This window comes from Rhipicephalus microplus, chromosome 2 (genome assembly GCF_043290135.1).
Source record: "Rhipicephalus microplus isolate Deutch F79 chromosome 2, USDA_Rmic, whole genome shotgun sequence".
Taxonomy (NCBI): domain Eukaryota; kingdom Metazoa; phylum Arthropoda; class Arachnida; order Ixodida; family Ixodidae; genus Rhipicephalus; species Rhipicephalus microplus.
Genome location: NC_134701.1, coordinates 167,952,380 through 167,974,261, shown reverse-complemented (window position 1 = coordinate 167,974,261; position 21,882 = coordinate 167,952,380). Strand labels below are relative to the sequence as shown.

The 21,882-nt window shown below is 46.9% G+C and overlaps 1 protein-coding gene across 1 annotated transcript in view; it reads right to left on the bottom strand.

Moving 5' to 3' along the window:
- The window catches only part of LOC142792641 (vesicular glutamate transporter 2-like), a 92,774-nt gene that overhangs the window by 6,126 nt on the left and 64,766 nt on the right, over nucleotides 1–21,882 (bottom strand). The window contains exons 8-9 of the mRNA XM_075885654.1: nucleotides 12,605–12,764; nucleotides 3,813–3,911 (exon numbers count right to left, since the gene is read on the bottom strand). Of these exons, the coding sequence (XP_075741769.1) occupies nucleotides 3,813–3,911; nucleotides 12,605–12,764 (259 nt within the window). The remainder of the gene's footprint in view (nucleotides 1–3,812; nucleotides 3,912–12,604; nucleotides 12,765–21,882) is intronic.

Here is a 21,882-nt window from a genome sequence, read left to right as displayed (position 1 = left end):
CGGCACGTGTTTCCTCTCCACTCTCACTCTCTCTCTCATAACAACAGCTGCGGGTGCGCGCGCTCATCCTCGGTCCTAGCATCCAGCCCCAGTGGGGTGGGTGGAGTAGCGGAGAGTGGAGAGAAGGAGCGCGCTCTGATGTGTCGGGGATCTTGCATCCCGGGAGCTCTTTAGGGAGCTCGGCAGAGCTCCCGCGTGTGTGGAGGCAGTGTAGCAGAGGTTAGGTGCAATGCTTCGCCACTCCTTTTCTCGCCGTTTGCTCTCTCTCCTCCCTCCGCCCTACTCACCCATCTGCTCGCTCGTACATATATATAAATGTAGTGGAGCGCACGCCTCACTCTCAGCCATTCGCTGCCTAACAAATAAGTAATTAAATGGTTACGGTACAAATCCTCATCTGGTCAATAACTTACCCCCTTGAAATTACTACGTCGTGCACTCCTGGCACAAGAAATGCATTCGCATTTCCTCCCGAATTCTTTCGAGGAGGTGGGGGCAATTTTTTTTATCGTTCAACGACCCACAGGAGAAATCTCCCACTGGCACTAAATTACAGGCCAAAGTCCAGAGCCTATATACAGGGTGTCCATCGTAACTTTAGCCAGAGTTTAAAAGTATGTCGGAACACGTAATTACGACGCGACCAAATGCATGTTGTTCACCGTTGCCTGGAGTTAGACAACTTTCTGTGTTCTCAAATATTGTTTAATTTGATATGTTTAATTAACTAACTTTTGAAGTAACGAAGATGGATAACGAGTTTCAATGAGAAAGGTGTAGATTGGTTTGCAAAACGTCAAGTTACACAGTATAGAACTTTAAATTTGTTTGGTATTAGTGTTTTTCTAGTAATTACAAATACCCGCAATATAAAAAAAATACCACGTGACAAACCCGCTCGTGTGCCAGTGCATGCAATGATTCTAGTGCTCTTCAACGTTCCGCGTACGAAATACCATAGCCTTTGCCCCATCGTGCTGTCTCGGCAGGGCCACAACGATGGCGGTGGCTTTACAATGAACACGTTTTGCTATCGGCCACAAAAACGATAACTGCTGTGACTGCTTATCGCTGTCATAAACCGGTGCGAGGGAAGCGTGTCGTTCGTGCGCGGAACGTTAGGGAGCACTAGAATCATCGTGCGCACTAACGCGCGAGCGGGTTTGTCACGTGGTATTTTTGTATTTTGCGAGCATTTGTAATTAGCAGAAAAACACTAATGCCTAACAGATATAAAGTTCAAAACTGTCTAACCTGACGCTTTGCAAACCTATCTACCACTTTCTTATTGAAATTTGTTATCCATCTTCGTTACTTCAAAAGTTAGTTATTTAAACAGATCTGATAAAACAATATTTCAGAACACAAAAATAGTCTCGTTAACTCTAAGCAACGGTGAGCAACATGAATTTGGTCGCGTCGTAATGAAGTTGTTCCGCCAAATTTTGGAACTCTGGCTAAAGTTACGTGGAACACACTGTAAACGGGGGTGGGGGGCAGTGAACGGTTGTGCAGCCCGAGCAGTCATTTTTTTTAATCAAGGAACTCGCTAGCAGACGCTGCCTGCGTCTGCATTGCGAGGCGAGAGAGGGGGCGCGTAGAAGAGGAGGTGGAGGAGACGTGCATGCGCAATGAGAGTGTATATGCCGCGGGGAGGAATGCCCGAGAGAAAAGGGGGAGAGAGCTTAAGCTAGCAGACACTTCTTGCGTCGGCATCGTGAGGCGAGAGAGGTGTAGCGTAGGAGAAGAGAGAGAGGGGGGAGGGGACGCGCATGCGCAATATGCTTGGTCACGCCGCACATCGGATTGAGCTCGACCATAAGCTGCTTCGCATCTACAAATTACGAGGTGTTATATTCCGGTCACATGGGCCCCAGCGAATTTCGTTCATCTCCGTGTGTGTAAAACTGTTAGTACGCTTGACGCTGATGGAGTTGCAGCCGTGTCATACGGCAGTGACAAGGTTGTAACAGCTGCTGCGGGGGGCGCAGCAGGCGCTATTTAGTTTTCGCAGAAGGATTTTAATTTCACCTCTATTTGCTGGTTTGTGAATCTCCGCTAAGCGTTTTCTAGAACATAACATCATTAAGTCTGAAGTGAATAAAAGAACATTAAAAATTTGTTTCAATATAAAACGCATTCACTAAATGTAGCGATGCTCATAGCCGCTCTGGCCATGGACCTTGTGCGTAAGGTTATGTTTGTTTGTTTACAAGATGTGCCATGCTCGACGGCGGGTATTTTAGTATCACATAAAGAAAACTTGCTGCGTTTCATTGCCACGTGAGCGCATATTTATTCTCCTTGTAATGTTCTGCGACAACAACTGCACGCACAGATGTAATATTTTTGAACAGCGGCGTGCTAGTCACAGTGACAGAGAGGCGCATTGGTGGGGAGAGTTGCTGCACTCTGGTTGGATCATACTACATATATAAATAAACGCACGTTATGAATGGGTCCTGCAACGAAAGGACCCTTACTATTGCCAAAATTTATTACTGTTTCGACAGCGTCTATTTAGTGTTCCAAGTTCGTTCTAACTTTCCGACTACTGGGGACGAGAGTACTTCGTGCCGCCGCTAACGGATAACGCCGACCTTCATTTGCGAAACACTCCGTTTACCTTCCTCTTGGCATAAGGTAGGCCGTGTGACACGAGCAGCATCTCCGTCGACGAAACGACGAGGAAGTTAAACGAGGTTCGCGTGTGCCCGCGTGTCAGGGGTATCAGGCAACCTACATCCCAACGCATCACTCACACACTCGAGACTGTGAGTCGCGGCTGAAGCCATTATCGAATGCGCCCGTTATACAAGTGCTCCGAAACTACAATGTGGATTTGAAGGAACTGCAGGAAACTACAGCCGCACGTTCAAAAGTTATGAACAGAAAAGCGTACGCACGCACGCTCGTATGTATGTATGTATGTATGTATGTATGTATGTATGTATGTATGTATGTATGTATGTATGTATGTATGTATGTATGTATGTATGTATGTATGTATGTATGTATGTATGTATGTATGTTTGTATGTATGTATGTATGATCGTTTTTAGCTCATATGCAATGCCGTTGCTTTCTGCATGCCTTTTCTTCGCCAACATTCAGACCGTCTCTCATCAGTCATAACCAAAGATCCATTAACTATCGCCTAACGAGCACCCGCATAGAGCAAGAACAATGCCGAACGCTATCCATTACCAATCCTTTACCTTGAGCTCATTGCCTTTATTCTGTGGACCTTTACCTGAACCATTACCTGCAGATCCATTACCTTTACTACGCTGTCCTTAGAGTCCACAACATTGAACAGTGCGGCCCAGTTCCCTCGGAATAACTACCACAGCTATATGTCTGATAAAAATGTGTGTTTTTAGTCGACTAAGGTTGCACGGCGGGCTTGTTGGTTATTCATGTTGTTCGAGGTATAGCGCATCCAGGACGGGACAGAAAAGAAAACACAGAACACAGAACACATACACGGCGCTGTGTATGCCGTGTATGTGTTCTGTGTTTTCTTCTATGCCCCGTCCTGTATGCGCTATACCTTAACAACATGTGTTTTTAGCGCACGCTGAAGTTATGTCATGGTCTCTGATCATCCGGCAATGCACGCGGTGGGCATAGGCCTATGTAATACATACAGGCAAGGGGTCACGGTCATGTCTAACGAGGCACTCAACATGAATAAAATGAGTATGTTAAATAAAAATGAGCGCTTTCAGTGGTTGAAGAAGCACAACGTGAAAGCATGAGTTGCAGTGGCAGCATGAGTTGCACGAGTTGTTATTTAGAGCATGACTTACCTACGAAGAAGATTCCCAATGCTGTCATGGCTATGTGTTCTATCCAATGATTTTCCTTTAATCCTTGTAGCATCGTTGCGCAGGCGTGGATAATCAGGCCTGGAAAGGGTAGGTTTGATGATATCAGTTTTAACGCGCACATGGATATGAATAACGGATATCGCTCGGTAGGCACCGAGCTTCAAGACACGGATTTAGACCAAAAAGTTATGGCAATGTTTGTGTAGCAACCTCAGCAATGTTCAGGCGCGATTCGTGAATCACGCGTAGATTACAAGGTTGCTACGACAACAGTTTTGTTCCTTTATAAATATATTAAAAGAACATCATGTAACAAAGAACTTAATAAAACATAGTAGACATGATGAAATCGAGACCTTTCGATTCAGCATGACCCAAAACTTGTGTGCTAAATGCTTCTTGTCATCATGTCCCCATCTGGCGTCTAAGCGTTATCCGAAATTTGATTCGAAGAATTGATTGTCAACTTGTATCACATTTCGGCACGATTACCAATGCTAGTTTTTCTTGCTGAATGCTAATATGAAACAAAATGTCTTTCAGAAGGTTTTCTAAATATTTGTTGTTCTCAAACAGTATCTTCTAGACTGCATGTTCAAAGCAGGGAACTTTCCCATGATTAAAAAGCCTCTTCTTTACGTGACTCGTCGAAAATTATAGCTACACCTTATCTTTTAGAAGCCATTGTTACACACAGTGTTAGAGTACTCAAGTGAAACATTGAACTTCCGACGTTTGTAACATTACGGTAGCAACTCACGTTTGTCTAATTTCTGCAGTTCTTGGAGTATCGATCTTGGAGCTCAGAAACGAAGAGTTCGTTACTGAAGCGGATGTCTCAGGGCTACCAGTCTTCGTGAACGCGTTTCCTTTCCACTACTAACGGCATTAACTTGCCTCTCGCTTTACAGGAGCTTTGGATCCAATTTCTTCCGATGAGACTCCGTTGTTTCTCTGTTATCGATTTCAAGGCTCAACGATACGTGATGCCCGTTGCGGAAACTCTCCTGACCCGGCAGCGTCTTGTAGAGAGCTAGGATCGAATCGATGTCTCCGCTTGTAGCAATTGGTGCCTTCGTCGTTAGTACAGCAGGTATGAAAGCTTGGACTTAGTATAAAACGAGAAACGAAGCGACACACGTGACAGTGACGTAGAAGGATCTAACTCTGTTTCTTGTTTCCTTGAACATCTGCCAACCAGCCCAAAGAAACACTATCGTTGGACGTTGGAACTACGTTCACTTTTTCTCTTCCACAACTTAACAAGTCCGTTTCTTTATCGAATGGTCACAGACTGCACGGAGCATGTCTAGGGATCGAAAGAGAGTCGCGTTGAGTAGCACCGCTCAAAAGTTCATTTTTTTATGTTTTTGCTGCGCACAGCGGTAGTTACATTGTATCAGATATGGTAGTCCTATTCCAAGAGACGAAGCTTCTTATGGTGTGGGTAGTTTCCTAATCCGTTTGTATGTAGTAAGTATGCAACCACATTTATTTTATGAATTGCTCACCAGACGGCAGTGTGTGTATATGTCCTTAGAAATAACATCACATGACGGCGTTAGCGGTTTTCGTATAGTTGACGATTAAAGAGGAAATATGATGCTGTTATAATAACAAATCCACATCATGTTTATGCAGTAAATGATGATGAGGGGGGCGAAGCGTCCGTCCGTCCATCCATCCGTCCGTCCAATGCGTGCTCTACTGTCATAGTAGGGGACGGGCGTACAGCCAGACAGACAGACAGACGGACGGATGAGCGGATGGACGGATGCTTCACCCCACTCATCATCATTCACTCAGTGGATATGCTGTAATTTTTTTTGCGTTATTCATCGCTATTCTTGACCAATATACCCAATTTAACATACTGTTTCGCCTGTCAAAACCACGTTTTGAATGAAGCTTAACGCAGTTGGAATGCGGCCCGCGACTCGTTTTGGATGCCTGAGGGTTCTCTAATGTGCGTACAAAGTGTACTATAGGCAATTTTTGAATCTCGCTTTCATTCGAATGCGGATGAAGTTCAACGCGTAATGTCAAGTTCGGTAGCGCACCGTTTAGCTACTCTGGTGAACCTTTTCCGGAAGGGGTCACTCATGAGGTCTAGTGAGGAAACAGGGCTACATAACCCCTACATGTACGCCTAGAAGCGTCGTAATTCCATCATTATTCTTTAGAATGCGAAGCATTTCTTAGCGAACTTCGGCGACATTGAGCGTATCTATCTATCTATCTATCTATCTATCTATCTATCTATCTATCTATCTATCTATCTATCTATCTATCTATCTATCTATCTATCTATCTATCTAGCCGCCTACGACATTTAGCTCTCCTGGCCGTTTCGATAATGGTATCGATACCAAACTTGGTATGGCATAACATCACTGTATAAAGAACATGTTTGACTAGTCATAACATAAAAATCATGACATGCGTGTCATCTAACAACATGACTACATGCCACGCTCATGATGCACTCACGGCCATTTCACTAGCGTCACATATAGCAAATATGGTATCATGTTACGTGAATGGATGTCGAAGGTATGATACCGGTGCAAACATTATAAACATGGGATGCGCGTCATGTAACGACATGACTACATGCTACGCTCATGATACGCTCGCGTACATTTCGCTAGCTTCAGATGTACCGAATTTAATATTACGCGACATGAACAGATGACATAGGTAAATGGCACGTCCAAAAATGATAACCACGACATGGGTGCCATGTCATAACATGGCTACAAGCCACACTCATGATGCGCTCGCGGCTGTTTCGCTAGCTTCACAGATGCGAAACTTGGTATTACGTGACTTCAATGGATGATTAAGGTATGTGACTGGTGGTACCATGATAATCATGAGATGTATGTCATGTGAGAACATGATTACGTGCCACAGTCAAGGCGCCATTACATTTCGACGGGATGTGGTGCGCGTGCTCGCTGGCGTTCACTTCATCGCGTCACGCCGGCATTGCAACGCTAGGCGCTGGTCTTGCCATATACTCACAGGCGCGCGCCGTGATACGTTGCTTTGATCGTCACCCCCGGAAGCTTTTCAGGCCTGCGCGTCACGTGACGTGACGTCGACGACGTCACATCGCGCCGGCCGGCCGGCCGCCCTTCGCTGGGTGGCTGCGCCAGCCGCGAGCGCCCTTCACGCCTACCGACTCGGGCGAGGTTCCTTGACACCATGTCCGCACGATTTATCAAGGTATCCATTGATTGTATGGTTTAACGCGCCGACGCAACGCAGGCGATGAAGCGCGCCGTAGGGGAGAGCTCAGGATCAAGTTTTACTACCTGGGAATCTTTATTGTGTGCCGAAATCTCGTACACACGGGCGTTTTTGCTTTTCGCCTCCATCAGAAATGCGGCCGCCGCAGCCGGGTATCGAAACTGCGCCCTAGTGCTCAGCAGCGCTACGCCTTAGCCACTGAGCCACCGTTGCGGGGGAACTTATCAAGGTATCAAGAAATAATGAATATCGTGAATGGAATAATGCGTATTTATTTATCACAGCCAGACGCCATCTGTACAAATATCACAGTGCACATTGTTCTCGGTCCAGGCAGACGACAGGCAACACAAGATGTTGCCCTTAATGCTGAAAATATGCCAAAAGTACAAAACACAATATCTTGCCACATAAAACTCAGAAAACAAAACAGATTGTAACAGCAAAAACATCCCCGAGCTTTGGAACAGAAAAAGCACACTTTCATTTAAATTGTAGGTTAGAGGAAAACATACCATTCGTTTATCATAGTAGCAGTAGCAACACAAGGTATCAGGTTCAAACACTTGCCAAAAAATACAATACAAAAGAACACTGGTGACTAAATTGTGGTCCACAGCATGATAAATGACAGAAAGAAAAGTAATTGTACTGCCACAGGTAGGTGCATGTCCTAGGGAAAAAATCAAACAAAAATCTAAGAAAAAAACAAATCACAGTGCACAACATGTCTGTACACAGAGTGCACAAGGAAAGTGTACACAGCTTAGGTACCAAAACGGACTGTACAACTGCTACAGTGGGCACCGAGGCAGTTCGAGTTAAAAAAAAAGAAAAAAGTACAGCACCTTTAAAAGCTAACAACTTGTAAAGAGATACAAAACTGGAAACAAGGCTCAAACAAGGGAATGTATTGCTTGAGCCAGGTGGCAATAAGTGCAGCGCTCCTCAGACAGCATCGACAGGTTGTTCAAAATTTCCAACAAGGAACTTACTTTTTGAACTGAGTCTGGTACAACAGCGCTACCAAGGTTCTTGATTGGTGAACCTTGATAGCAGGCAAAGACTTCAAGGTTTGCAAACACGGTCAATGACGCATTCAAACATGGTTCACGATAGTCGATAATGTTCAAAAACATGGAGCACTCTTCTTTATGAATCACAGTCTACTTTGGAGACACTGACACCCCTTGCAGGCGAGCCCTTAGTTCTTCGAGGGACGAAAACCGGTCTCGTTTTTGCTCCGCTTCATATGACGCCAGCGACTTTTCTACAGCACGGGCGAGTTGGGAGGCTTCTTGTCGGCTCCTCTTGGCGTCAGGGGTTTCTCTCGTGCTCTGGTCTCGTACTGATAGGTAGGACGGACAGCCGGAAAATACCGTTGGGACAGATCCAGGACGCAACCGTGGTACTGGGAGTGCAACTTCAATAACTCTCCCTGTCCTTGGATCCGTCTACGATGTCGTCTTCTCAATGCATGAAGCGTCGAAATGATTCGCGCACACCTGCAAAAACGTTTCAAGAACGTCTGAGACGCCACTTCTCAAAAAAAAAATGCACTCCCGTTTGCATGACCGCGTTTACAGTCCGTGTAGCTAAAACAAAGTCTACCTACGTTTCGCAAGCATCTAAATAAAAGCGCTGCGCTAAGCGGTACAAGCAACATGAAAGGAAACACGGGAGCGTGATGTCACCGCACTCCACGAAGCGCTTCCACCGAGAGCTTGCAAGAATGGACGACACCACGGCACTGTTAGTGAACAAAGCGCAGCTGACCATCCTTTCTGCGAACGCTGCTGGCGTCAGCGCTTCGCGAGGCCCGGCGGCCACACGCTCAAGTATTTCCCATCATAGGTGATTTCTACCCGAACAAGCAACGACAAGCTAAGAACAGGAGCATCTCAAATTCTTACCTTAGTGCACGAAGTCGGCACGAAGTCCTTCCTAGGAATGGCGCGTAGCCATTGTTTGAGAGCGTCGGCGTCTTTAGGGAAGGAAAACACTTGTATCTTCTTTCCTGTTTTGTAGTTGCCGGTGCATCCGGGTACACAACACTTATTCGGCATTGTCGCATCACTCCAGCATCACGCACGGAAACGAAATTGCCGCAAAACAACAACGGAAAGCAACAAACGTGAAACACCGTCAACACCACGCCGCCGAACCGTCACCACCGCCGCCCGCGCTGCGCTCGCTGCCGCTGCGGCTTCCCCGAGAGTCGGCCGGCCGGAAATGACGTCAGATTGCTGGGCGCAGGCCTGAAAAGATTTTCCGGGGGTGACGCTTTGATGCATGCGCATTTCAGTGCATCCGGCGTCCCTCCGTCACGAAAAGAGGAAGACGCAGTGTTGTCTGGGTAACGCATCGGCGCGAAAGGCAGCATGTCGCATTTCGCGCCGGTTGCCGTCGGGCCACGCCGACGGACGCTGGTCGCGCCTGGCGTCAGAGTAAAGAGTGCTTGCGTTTGGCTAACGTGGCGTCGCTGTGCCCAGCGTGTGCGCGCGTCAAGGCTACATTGGAGTAAATTGGGCCCTTCATGATGCGCTCACGGCTGTTTTGCTATCTCCACATATACAAAATTTGTTGTTACGTGACGTCAATGGATGACGAAAGTACACGAATGGTGGAAACATGATAATCCTGACAAGCGTGTCATGTAAGAACATGAAAACATACCGTGCTCATAGCGTACTCGCGGCCGTTTCGCTAGCTCCACATATACTAAATTTAGTATCACGTGACGTGAATAGATGATGAAGGTAAACGACCCATCCGAGCATAATAATCGTGACACAGAAGTCATATAGGCTACTATTTACCTCCACCTCGTAATGTTGTGCTGATTTGAAAGTGACATATCAACCTTTCTCATTCGTGCTTCGCATATCATCGATTCCCACTGTACGTGGGATCTGCCATATTTTTTTTCCTGGATGCCTCGTACACTTCAGATTGGAAGCAAACAACACGCAACACATAGGACCAAGAAAAAGAGTGCAATAGCGTTCCCTTTTATTAGTCTGTGACGCTAGTCACCTTCAGACGTGTAACAATTGACCTAACCATAAACGCAGGTCCCGTCATATCCCTTTTAAAATGAAAGTGTTAAATGTCAGGGACCACCGAAATTTCACAGCACCATCTCCGTCAGGGAAATGATGTCAGTAAAACTATCCGCAAATAGATCAGAAGAAAAATTGGCGGATCCCACGTATAGTGGGAATCGATGATATCTGAAGCGCGAATGAGAAATCTTGATGTGTCACTTTAAAATCAGCACAACGTTACGAGGTGGAGGTAAGTAGCAGCCTGTATGACTTCCGTGTCATTATTATCATGTTTCGATGTGTCGTTTACCTTTGTCATCCATTCATGTTGCGTGATACCAAATTTAGTATATGTGGAGCTAGCAAAGCGTCCGTGAGCACGCTATGAGCGTGGTATGTTGCCATGCTTTAAAATGACATGTATGTCAGGATTATCATGTTTGCACCACTCATATATTTCGTCATTCATTGATGTCACGTAACACGAAATTTGGTATTTGTGGAGCTAGAAAAAAATTGGCAGCATATCCACGGAGTGAATGATGGAGAGTGGGGCGAAGCATTCGTCCGTCCATTCGTTCTTGCTTCCGTCCGTCTATGCGTCCGTCTTCGCGACCGTCCATGCGTCCGTCTGCCCGTCCGTGCGTGCGTCTGTTCGTGCGTCCGTCCCTGCGTTCGTCCATGCATCCGCCCCTGCGTCCGTTCATGCGTCCATCCATGCATCAGTCTGTGTGTCCGTTCGTCCATCTAGTCCACACTCCAAGTACCACAACCTCGCATCTTTTCAACATATATTCCGCATATAGAAGCTCCGCCATCCAGCGGACATTCCAAGGACCGAATGAGAGGTGGCACACGCACACTTTCTTACGGCTTGCGCTTCGTGTCTACTTCCCACCTTTAACCACCTCGAGTTCATGATATATACTAGTTCACTGTATTCATGGCACTGCGGCCCAGCGCTCGCTAAACCTTTTTAAAACCAAGGAGGTTACACCCAGCGAGTATAACGCAGCAACCCTTTCTTGTCAGATAGTGCTCAATGTACATGCCAATTGCTGCTAATGGGAAATGAGAGACGGGACAATTCGGCTTTTAGGTAACGCGCATGCTGCGAATTTTTTATTGTTCAACGACGCACAGGAGAAATCTCCCACCTGCACCACCTTGCAGGTCAGAGCGTAAGACATGTTACGCACTACTACGAGGAACGAACGGGTGCCGCTTTAAGGAGCTTCGCCCCTAAATATAAAAAAGAAGCATTGCAACGAGAGACGGAAAGTAACGCGTTGAAAGAAGAGCAGTCATGTCAGAGCCACGAGCAGCGTCGGAGAGCCACAAAGTGAAGTTATCCGCCGGCATGAGCGTCTACCGACCTTTGGTAGAGAAACAAATTATATAGTTAGGACGTCAAACTTCCTGAAGTTGAAGTGTAATGGCTTGTTTGGCAGCTTTATTTATCTTTTAAGGTTAATAAACTACTAATGTTACACTTAATAAGCGGGCAAGACAATTCAGCGAGCAGACGCCATGAAGACGGTGATCAGACGACACGGCGCGGATGAATACTTGTGAAGGGGCTGATCGCCTGTCCTATTCACTGGGAGCACTGTAGGCTCCACAGTGTTGAAGGGAACTTCTGAAGCAGAGTATAGTAGTGGCGCTATATCTTCCCATATTTCGTCTGGCCCGAGCAGCGTTTTTCTGCACTGGCATAACTGCAGTATTCCATATATACCCCATAAAACTTGCAAAATAAGCCTCTTATTTTATTTGAGATGTTCATAAAGGATAAAGTCCTAAACACAGCTTAATCGTTGCATTTCGATTGATTTAGTTCAATACTTCATTTACGTTGCATCCCACTCTTCACCATGACATCATTTCACCATTCATCATCATCATCATCAGCTTGACAATGCCCCCTGCAGGACAAAGGCCTCTCCCAAGTTCGGCCACTCAACTCGGTCCTGTGCTTGCGGGACTTCCCCATTACACAGTGCTAGCTTAGAAGTGCCACTACTTTTCCATCGTGTCAATTTAAGTTTCCGCTTCTGGTCTGAAGAAATTACAGTTTAACAGCTTCTAATATCACATCACTCACTTTCCTTCTGCGTTTAACCTGCTTCCAGTTTACAACACTTCTGGTTGAGAACTTTTGAAGGGAGGTTACTAGAGATAAGTTATGTTCGGTCAGAAATCATCATGAACCTCAATATGCCTAATGAGAGAAAGCGGGCCGTAGAAGCCAAACAAGAGGTTACCATTTTATAACTGTTCCCACATGCGCTCATCCATGTTTTACAGATGCGTTCATTTTTAAACCATCCGTATATAAACGTATTCCGCTGGAATAACAATTTTATCTTTAAGATACGGTGCCGTCCATTTTATGGCAGATTCCCGGCCGTGGATTTCGCCGGGACTTCAAGTAACACGTTTAGTCATGTTTTCGTAAAGTGCTCATACCTCCGGTACAGGCGAGCCTCCTGGTTCCCGTGGTGGTGAGCCAGCCTTTGTCCCGCAGCAGGTCGCTCACGACGCCGCTCATGAGCACGGCCGCTGCCAGCGCCACCACCGAAGATAGCGCAGGAAAGCTCTGGGAAGCAAGCAGAGTGTAACCAGTACACTGCAAGAAGGCGTCAATAAAGAATATCACACCGTGACAGTGGTACAATCCTAAGTTACCCTTCGGTCCGCCGCGGTGGCGTAGCTGTTAGGATGCTCGGCCGGCCGACCCGCAGGTCGCGGGTTCGATGCCAGGTGCGGCGGTCACATTTTTATAGAAGCGAAATGGTAGGGCCCGTGTACACTGTGCGATGTCAGTGCGCCTTAATTTACAAACATTGGTTAATTATTTTGAGTACTTGATACTCTATAGATAGAGAGCATAAAGCCATCCCGTGGGCAAACACGAGATGGTCCAAGTGCCGGGTGCGTCTCGCATAATCATAGGGTGATTTTGGGATACCCGTTTCAGAGAATTTATTACGAGATAAAGCTCACATAACTTACGTGCACGTAGAAGGATAGACAATGATGATCATGCGTAAGTGCAGTGCAAGCTGTTAAGTACAGCGAAAATAACTTATTTGCGTATGCAGTGATGTACAATGCAAAAATTCTACAAGGATAGGACATTCATGCACTTCGAGATGATGAAACTTATATAAACACTAATTGATTGATTGATATGTGGAATTTAACGTCCCAAAACCACCATACGAATATGAGAGACGCCGTAGTGGAGGGCTCCGAAAATTTCGACCTCCTGGTGTTCTTTAACGTGCACCCAAATCTGAAAACACGGGCCTACAACATTTCCGCCTCCATCGTTAAATAAACAGTACAGGCTACACGTACAAGCAAGGGGGTCTTTCACACTGTAAGGTAATGTCTTGCATCCACCTGTGAGGACAGTTTGCTCTCGTGCTCAAGAACAATATTTCATGAAGAGTACATGTTACTACTAAAGAAAAGGAGATGTTACCCACATAGCAATCAAATCAAGTGTCCAGAGACCTCCACTACGGCGACTTTCATATATTGTAGTTTTAAAACCTCAAACCCGGGTACTATCACGAGTTCCCTTTACAAAATCGGTGTCTTTTTTTTTTCAAAACACGAAGCACTGACAGCGATTACAAATCTTTGGGCAACAACAGGATCGAGTTAAGGTACGAACTTGTATCCGCACCTTATCAAGTGCAGAAAATTTTGAATAAGCATTATATTGACTCGGAAGTCGTCAGTCACGAAAACTCTATAGCAAAAATGAACGTACTTCACTCCAGAATGAGTGGTTTTTGAGAGTAGGAAAAAAGGCACCTAATTGCCGTCGGCAAATAGTTTATGTCTAATTCCACTTCACAGGCTGGGATACGTTCAGGAAGGTAAGGATGGAAAGGGAACAAGATGGCCGCAGACCAGGCTTAGAGCAGTGGGTCAAGCGATTAAAGAGGACACCAAATCCGTCTCCTCAACCATTACCACAGATTTTCCGTTTAAAGGAATGGATAGCCGGCTCGCTTATCTTCTTGAGGCAAAGCAAGAACTACTGAACCGTTGGAAGGGTCAGCGCCTGAACCGAAGATTGAGGAAGAAGATAGCTGAGGTAAACAGATTAGTCGAGGAACATTGTAGTGCGCTATCTAGGCTGCAATGGGACAAAATCTGCAACTCCGTCGATTGTCAGATGCGCGATGGCAAGACATGGAATATGTTAAAACGTCTCCTCAACGAAAACACCACCAAAACTAATCAAGAGCATGTTATCGCTCAAATTTTGCATCAAGAGATATGGCTCTCTACGGAACAGCAGGCGGTGCAGCGGCTCGTGCATAAGTACCTCCCAATTAAAATAGGATTGGTACCACCAAGTAGACAGTACCAGGGAACGCCCATTCCAGGCCTTGAAGGCGACTTTACCATCGAGGAGATCAGAAGAGCCTTGCATGACCTCAACGGCAGGTCGGCCCCTGGCCCGGACGGTATATCAAACAAGGCCCTTCGTAACCTTGATGACGATTCAATTGAAACCCTGGAGGATATGATCAATGCAGCATGGAGAGAAGGCAGGGTGCCAGAGCAGTTGAAGCTGGCCAACACAATCCTTATTCCTAAGCCAGGAAAGCCCCCTAACTTGGAAAACATGAAGCCAATATTCTTGACATCATGTATCGGCAAGGTTGCAGAACATGCCATACTGCACAGGATAAACAAGTACTTGGAAGATAACGACATATATACACAGTATGGTTGGATTCAGGGCAGGGCTATCCACACAAGATGCATTGAAGCTTATAAAACACCAGGTCATCGACAATGAAACCAAAGACATGAGAGCCATTCTGTGCCTAGATCTAGAAAAAGCGTTTGACATCCACCACTCATTCATACACGAAGCGATTTCCAAGCTTGGTCTGGGGAAAGCTTTCTATGACTACGTATGGTCCTTTCTTACAGATCGGAAAGCCATGATGAAGATTGCAGATATCGAGACCATTGCAATCGAACTAGAAGCAAGGGGCACGCAGCAAGGGGCAGTGATATCACCAATGCTGTTCAACATTGCCATGATTGGACTGTCAAATAAATTATCGAGCATTGAAGGATTGGAGCACAGCATCTACGCAGATGACATTACCATCTGGTGCACACGGGGGAGCGAGGGGCAGATTGAGAGCACCCTGTTAGAGGCGACTGACACCGTAGAAGAGTACCTTTGTCCTTCTGGGCTCAAGTGCTCCACGAGCAAGTCAGAATTTTTACTGTATCTGACTACATGCCGGGGACCGAAGCCCAGGCGACACAAGACGTTAAACCAGATAGACCTCCACCTTCGTACAAATCAAGGGGATGCCATCAAGAGGGTCGACTCCATCATAGTCCTGAACATGTAGGAGTCTACCGGCGCTAACAGCAAATCTATAGCCATGTTAGCTTGGAAAACAGACATTGCAGTGCACCTAATTCACAGAGTGGTCAACAAAAGAAATACGATCAAGGCGAAACCTCATCCGACTAATACATGCGTTTGTTTTAAGCCGCTTGACGTACGAGGCAGCATTGCACAACTGGTCTAGAGCAGAGTCCGAGAAACTGAATGTGCTCCACAGGGAAGTTATCAAGAAGGTCATGAGCCTACCCATACAACCAGCACCAAACGTCTACTTGAGCTTGGCCTTCACAACACGCTTGAAGAAATAGCAGAAGCCCAAGAGAGAGCACAGTTTGCAAGGTTATCTACAAGAAGGTCGGGGAGAATGATCTTGCAGGAGCTGGGCCAACACCCAATGACGATTAGACTCAAGTACAATAATATCCCCGATACCGTCAGGGAGAGTATCATGGTATCTCCTATACTACGAAACATGCATCCAGAACACATAGGAAGAAGACTAGCGAGGGACAGGACTATACTTCGTCAAGTCTCAAACAAGGTATGAGGGGTCGTATTTGTTGACGTGGCTTCCTACGCCAATAGGAAAGCTTTTGTGGCAGTGGTGGTCGATGGGGCTAGCCGTGTCGTCAACTCAGCGACGGTCAGGACGAAAAACCCAATCATTGCTGAACAAGTGGCCACCACCTTAGCGCTCAAGATGGGTATCATTTAAGTCGTCTACAGTGATTCCATGGCAGCACTACGGGCCTTCACCAAGGGGACGGTATCAGAACAAACGCTGAGAATACTACATGGCAAGGGCATAACGCACTATCTTGTGAGTTTGTTCCCAGCTCACCTTGGACAAATCAACGACTCCCCTCCCAATCTCAATGAAGCACCACACGAGGCGGCGCGACACCTCTCCAACCGCACCTCCCCGGGCATGCGTTCTACCGGTGAAGCGGATAACTGGGAAATTCTTACAACATATAACGAGCTCCATAAACATTTCTACCTGTCTAAAGGGGTTTCCCTTCCACCTGACAAAAACCTAACTTGGCCCCAAGCACTTACATTAGGGCTTTTGCAAACGCGGATGTACCCTACTTTGAAAATGATACACATCAAGCACCCTGACCTATAGCCAAGTAATCTTTGGCTACATTGTGGGGAAATAGCTTCATTAGAACATATGCTCTGGCAGTGTACGAAATTTGCTCATTTATGGAGCATCACCTCTGCCAGATGGGAGGCGGCAATCCGCAGCTCGTCCTTGACATATCAGTTCTGGGCTGTCCACCAGGCCCGTGATGCGGCTGAGAAGCTCGGCATCTCATTCCCCACGTGGAAGCGGCCCGCAACACAGTGATCTGTGTTTTGGAGGACCAAATAAAAGTTTATACAATCCAATCTGTCTGCCTCTTGGGCTACATGGCGCAGTGCCTTGTAAGGGATGGGGGAAGGAGGGATAAAAGGGTAGTTGAAAGATATACACAGAGAAATACGACAGGCAAGCAACAGAAAGAAAATGGCAGCATATCTACGGAGTCAATGATGGAGAGTGGGGCAAAGCATCCATCCGACCATTCGTTCTTGCTTCCGTCCGTCCATGCATCCGTCTGTGTGACCGTCCGTGCGTCCATTCGCCCGTCCGTGCGTGCGTCTGTTCATGCGTCCACACATCTATCTGTGCGTCCGTCCCTGCGTTCGTCCATGCATCCGCCCCTGCGTCCGTCCATGCATCCATCCGTCGGTGCAGCCATCCGTGAGTCTGTCCATGCATCTGTCTGTGTGTCCGTCCGTTCGTCCATCTATTCAACAGTCCAAGTAGCACCATCTCGCATCTTTTCATAATATATTCCGCATATGCACCGCCATCCAGCGGACATTCCAAGGACTAAACGAGAAATGGCACACGCACACTTTCTTACGGCTTGCGCTTCGTGTCGACTTCCCACCTTTAACCACCTCGAGTTCATGGTACATACTAGTTCACTGTATTCATGGCACTGCGGCCCAACGCTCGCTAAACCTTTCTAAATCCAAGGAGGTTATGCCCAGCGAGTATAACGTAGCAACCCTTTCTTGTCAGATAGTGCTCAATGTACATGCCAATGGCTGCTAAGGGGGAATGAGAGAAGGGAGAATTCGGCTTTTAGGTAACGCACACGCTGCGAATTTTTTTTATTGTTCAACAACGCACAGAAGAAATCTCTCACCGGCACCACCTTGGAGGTCAAAATGTAAAACCGGTTACACACTACGACTACTACTACGACTACGAGGGACGAATGGGTGCCACTATAAGGATCTTCGCCCCTAAAAGAGCAGATAGGAAAGTTGGGAGCCGGTCTAAGAAGTCAGAGGACGGGGCACCACACGATGAAAGCTGCACGGCGTCAGGAGATCTCGTAGAGCGAACCAGTCGGCAAGAGCTAAGATGGCGTGGGAGGTTGCGGGCGGCGCAACCGTTCAGCTTGAAATCCTCCGAGCAACTCAAGAGGGCCTCGAGAATTCATTCACTGTCACAATAATGACCAATCATAATGATTTCTGAGGTGTTACGGAGCAAAATTACGAAATAATTATGAAGCACGCCTTTTTTAGTGTACTCTGGATTAATTTTCACCACTTACAGTTCTTTAACTTGCACCAAAATCTAAGTATACGCATTCACAAACGTGCGCTGGGTTTCACACAAAAAGGGGGGGCAAACGTTCATCGCAGCGCCGCCCCCCTTCATACTTAGGTCAACGTGTGGGGCAGACTTTGGGGTACAAAATCTGCCTCATTCATTGATCTAAGCTGCCTGTGAAAGTAATGGCCTCCCTTGCCCCCCCTCCTCGCAAGGGCACGCCTAAATATACACTGGTGTCCTTGTTTCTAGCCCCTGGAGCCGTCGTGACCAGCAGCTGAAACCGTGTCCTGTAGAGCTTAATAGCGTGAGATCATGTACCTGCTGAACTACACCATAGTTGATATACTGCCACAATGCTAGTTGATATACTGCCACAATGCTAGAGCAATGATGACCGCTGCCTAAAAACTATTTCGCTCTCGCTCCACCACATTTCGGGAAACCTTAGGCGCGTGGGAAACACCGCGCGCATGTGGTCATGTGGTCATGAATTGGGGACCCAGTGTCCTGGGCCCCTAATTCTCAAACTCTCTATTATATAGAGAGAGTTTGATAATTGGGGCCACAACGAGCTTGGGGACTCAAAAAGTTTGCGACGTTATAGAGCGCACGTGCAGAACTAAAGGCAATCTTGGGCTCCTGCGTTCGTGTTGATCGAAGGCCCAAAAATCACAGCATATCCTTGGAGTGAATGATGATGAGTGGGGCGAAGCATCACTCATCATCAGTTTGTCCGCGCTTCCGCCCGTCCTTTCGTTTTTGCTTTCATCCGTCCGTGCCTTCGCCCTTGCGTCCATCCGTGCGTCCGTCCAAGTGCCTGTTCAAGCGTCCGTCCGTGCGCCTGTCCCTGCGTTCTATCATGCGTCCGTCCGTCCGTCATTCCTTGTGTCTTTCTGTGCATTCGTTCTTCCGTCTGCGCGTCCGTCTATTTGACCATTCGTGCATCTCTCTGTCTGTCTGTCTGTCTGTCTGTCTGTCTGTCTGTCTGTCTGTCTGTCTGTCTGTCTGTCTGTCCGTCCGTGCGTCTTTCCATCCGTCCGTCCATCTTGTGAACACTCCAAGTGCCGCCATCTTGCATCTTTTCATCATATTGGCCTCGAGGACACACTGTGGCGCCACCTACGTGATGACATCACTCATAGGATGCCGGGTTGTGTTCTCTACTAGAACACCACACTTACAGCACACTTGTTGTGGACACCATGCGTGCTTCCTTTTGTTTTGAAGACCAGTACTTAAAGAACTGATAAGACCTCATAATAGGCCAAGCAAACTACGGATCGGGATCCCCGGTGCCGCTCTCGTGTCTTATTTGCATCGTCAAATCGCGAATAAGAACCGGTGCAGTCATGGGGGATAATGCAAGTGGTGTCGCGAAAGCAAGGCTGCCGTATTCCTCAATTACTATGCAGCAAGGCGAGCGCACGCATTGATCCTATCTGTGACGTTAAAAAGATCGCAACGCTGGCTGGCCTCTCTAGTGGAGGTCCTCATGGCCAATATTTATCATATAAAAGTACCACCATCCAACGGACAATCCAAGAACTATACGAGAGGTGATACGGCTGGACTTGAGGACAGTGTTGCCAATTCAACTTATTATAAGCGTATTTGGGCTTGTTTTTTCAGCGAAACGCTTGCAAATTTTTATGGTCGCGTGTCGTGTTTTTTTTTTTTTCGGGGGGAGGGGGGCTTACTTTTGCTCTTTCGGAAAATAATGTTTCATCGCCCAGCACGCAATTTGTTATCAAACGTGGCGAAACTACGCTTCCCTACATCAGTCGGTGCTTCTAGCACATTGCAACTTCAGCACACACACACGAGGGCACACAAGAAAGGAGAACGCTGGACCAGCGCGTAATAACTGATCGTTATTCGCTGAAAAACCACAAAATATACTTTTTAACGCACATTGTGAGCAAATCGGCAGCCTACAATCATTCACATGAACTGATAAGACCTTCGCTGTGGACCGTGGAATCTCCTATCTTGTTCGGCCATTCAGTTTCATTATCATTTAGCAAGACCGTAGAGTGACTGACGCACATGTCCTTATGAGACATGACGCCCTTAAGATGCAAGATTACACCTTCTACGGTAAGGTTTTGTCTGAATGATTCTACGATGCCGATTTGCTCACGCGCAATGTTCATGAGGGGTGGAAAAAGAGTATATTTGGTGGTTTCTTAGTGAATAAAGATCAGTTGTCCGTCTGCACTGGTCAGGTGTGTTCCTTTCTTGTGTCCCCGTGTCGTCATAGTGCATTGCTAAGGCTTCGAAGTAGTCAAATTACGACAAAGAAGTATTGTAAAAAGAGTGGGAAAAGGAACGTCAGCTGCAGGATTGGTTGCGTCCAGTTAAAGCTGCATGCACTCTTCCATTGAGCGCCATCTTCCACGTTCGCTATAGCCTTAAGTTCTGTGGTGTTCGCTGCCGAGGCTTTCAACCGGCCGCAAAAATGATGCAACTATTCAACGCAAAAAAAACATGTATGGTTCTGCGAACGTGAATGCCATGGATTAATTATCCTGATCTGCCAGATGTCGGACACGATGAGTGCAAGGCTAGAAAAATGCCTACCTTTATTCATGAACCTATTCTCAGTATGTAAAATATTTGCAAAACTTTCAGATGTATTCGTAGTATTTTCTTCTGTACTACAACGCAATTTTCAAGAATAGGAATATTTGTTTACCTTCCGCTTATTTTGGTCTTATTCGTAGAAGCGCTGCCACTTTTTTTGCTTGTTTTGGGGTGACCGTTCGCTTGTTTGCTCGGTGGCACCTGGAGACTCTGCTGGAGCAACGGAACGCACGCACTTTCTTAGGGCGCGTTCACACTGAGCATTCCGGTCACCGAAAGTGCATCAAATCCTTTTCGGCAGTGGCCAAATCCCCCGAAAGGGCCCTCTCCGTGCCGATCGCTCTCGGACCGATTTCTGCAGCGTCTGCCGCCGAATTGGTGGCGGTGGACCAATGGGATTGCTAGTCAAGGAATTTCGAAAATTGGCGGCGAAGCCCTATTCACTTGTCATGTCGCAGTGCACGTAACTGTACGTTGTAACCAACGGGAGTTTAACCCACTCTGTGCCTATTTCACGTCGTATTTTGTAGAAGTGACCGAGCTTGTCGCAGTCTTCCAAGGCAAGACGAAACCACCAACGCCGCTGGCGTCAGTGCTTTTTCCTACTCTTCATGCATTACAAGACAGCCACTTGCTGAGCAAAGTAAGCACTACAGCTTCTTCTTGCTTCCTGCGTACGAGAATCATCAAAGACTAGATCACCGGATAGCCTCGCGGCGTTTGCGAGCCGCGACAACAACCGGGAGACAGCGCATTCATCCCGCGTTCGCCCCGTGGTAGATGGCATGTTCGGCGGCGCGGGGTGCGTCCAGTGCGAACGACTCTGCGTTTCGGCGGCAGTAGAATTTCGCTCGCTGTAGAAAGCGGATGCTTCAGTGCGAAATAAGGGTTACGGCCTGTACTTACTGTCTAGCTCCCATCTTTAACTGCCGCTAGTTCATGGCACTGCAGCCCAACCCTTGCTAAACCTCGCTACAATCAAGGAGGTTACGCCCAGCGAGTTTAACGTGCCAACCGTTTCTGGTCAGATAGTGCTCAAAGTACGTTTTTCTGTTAGCAGTTTTTTTTTTCATTTAGTAAGCATCAACTACTAGGCAAATTTTATGGTAGATTATGTTACCTATACTCGTCTCGCTAGGC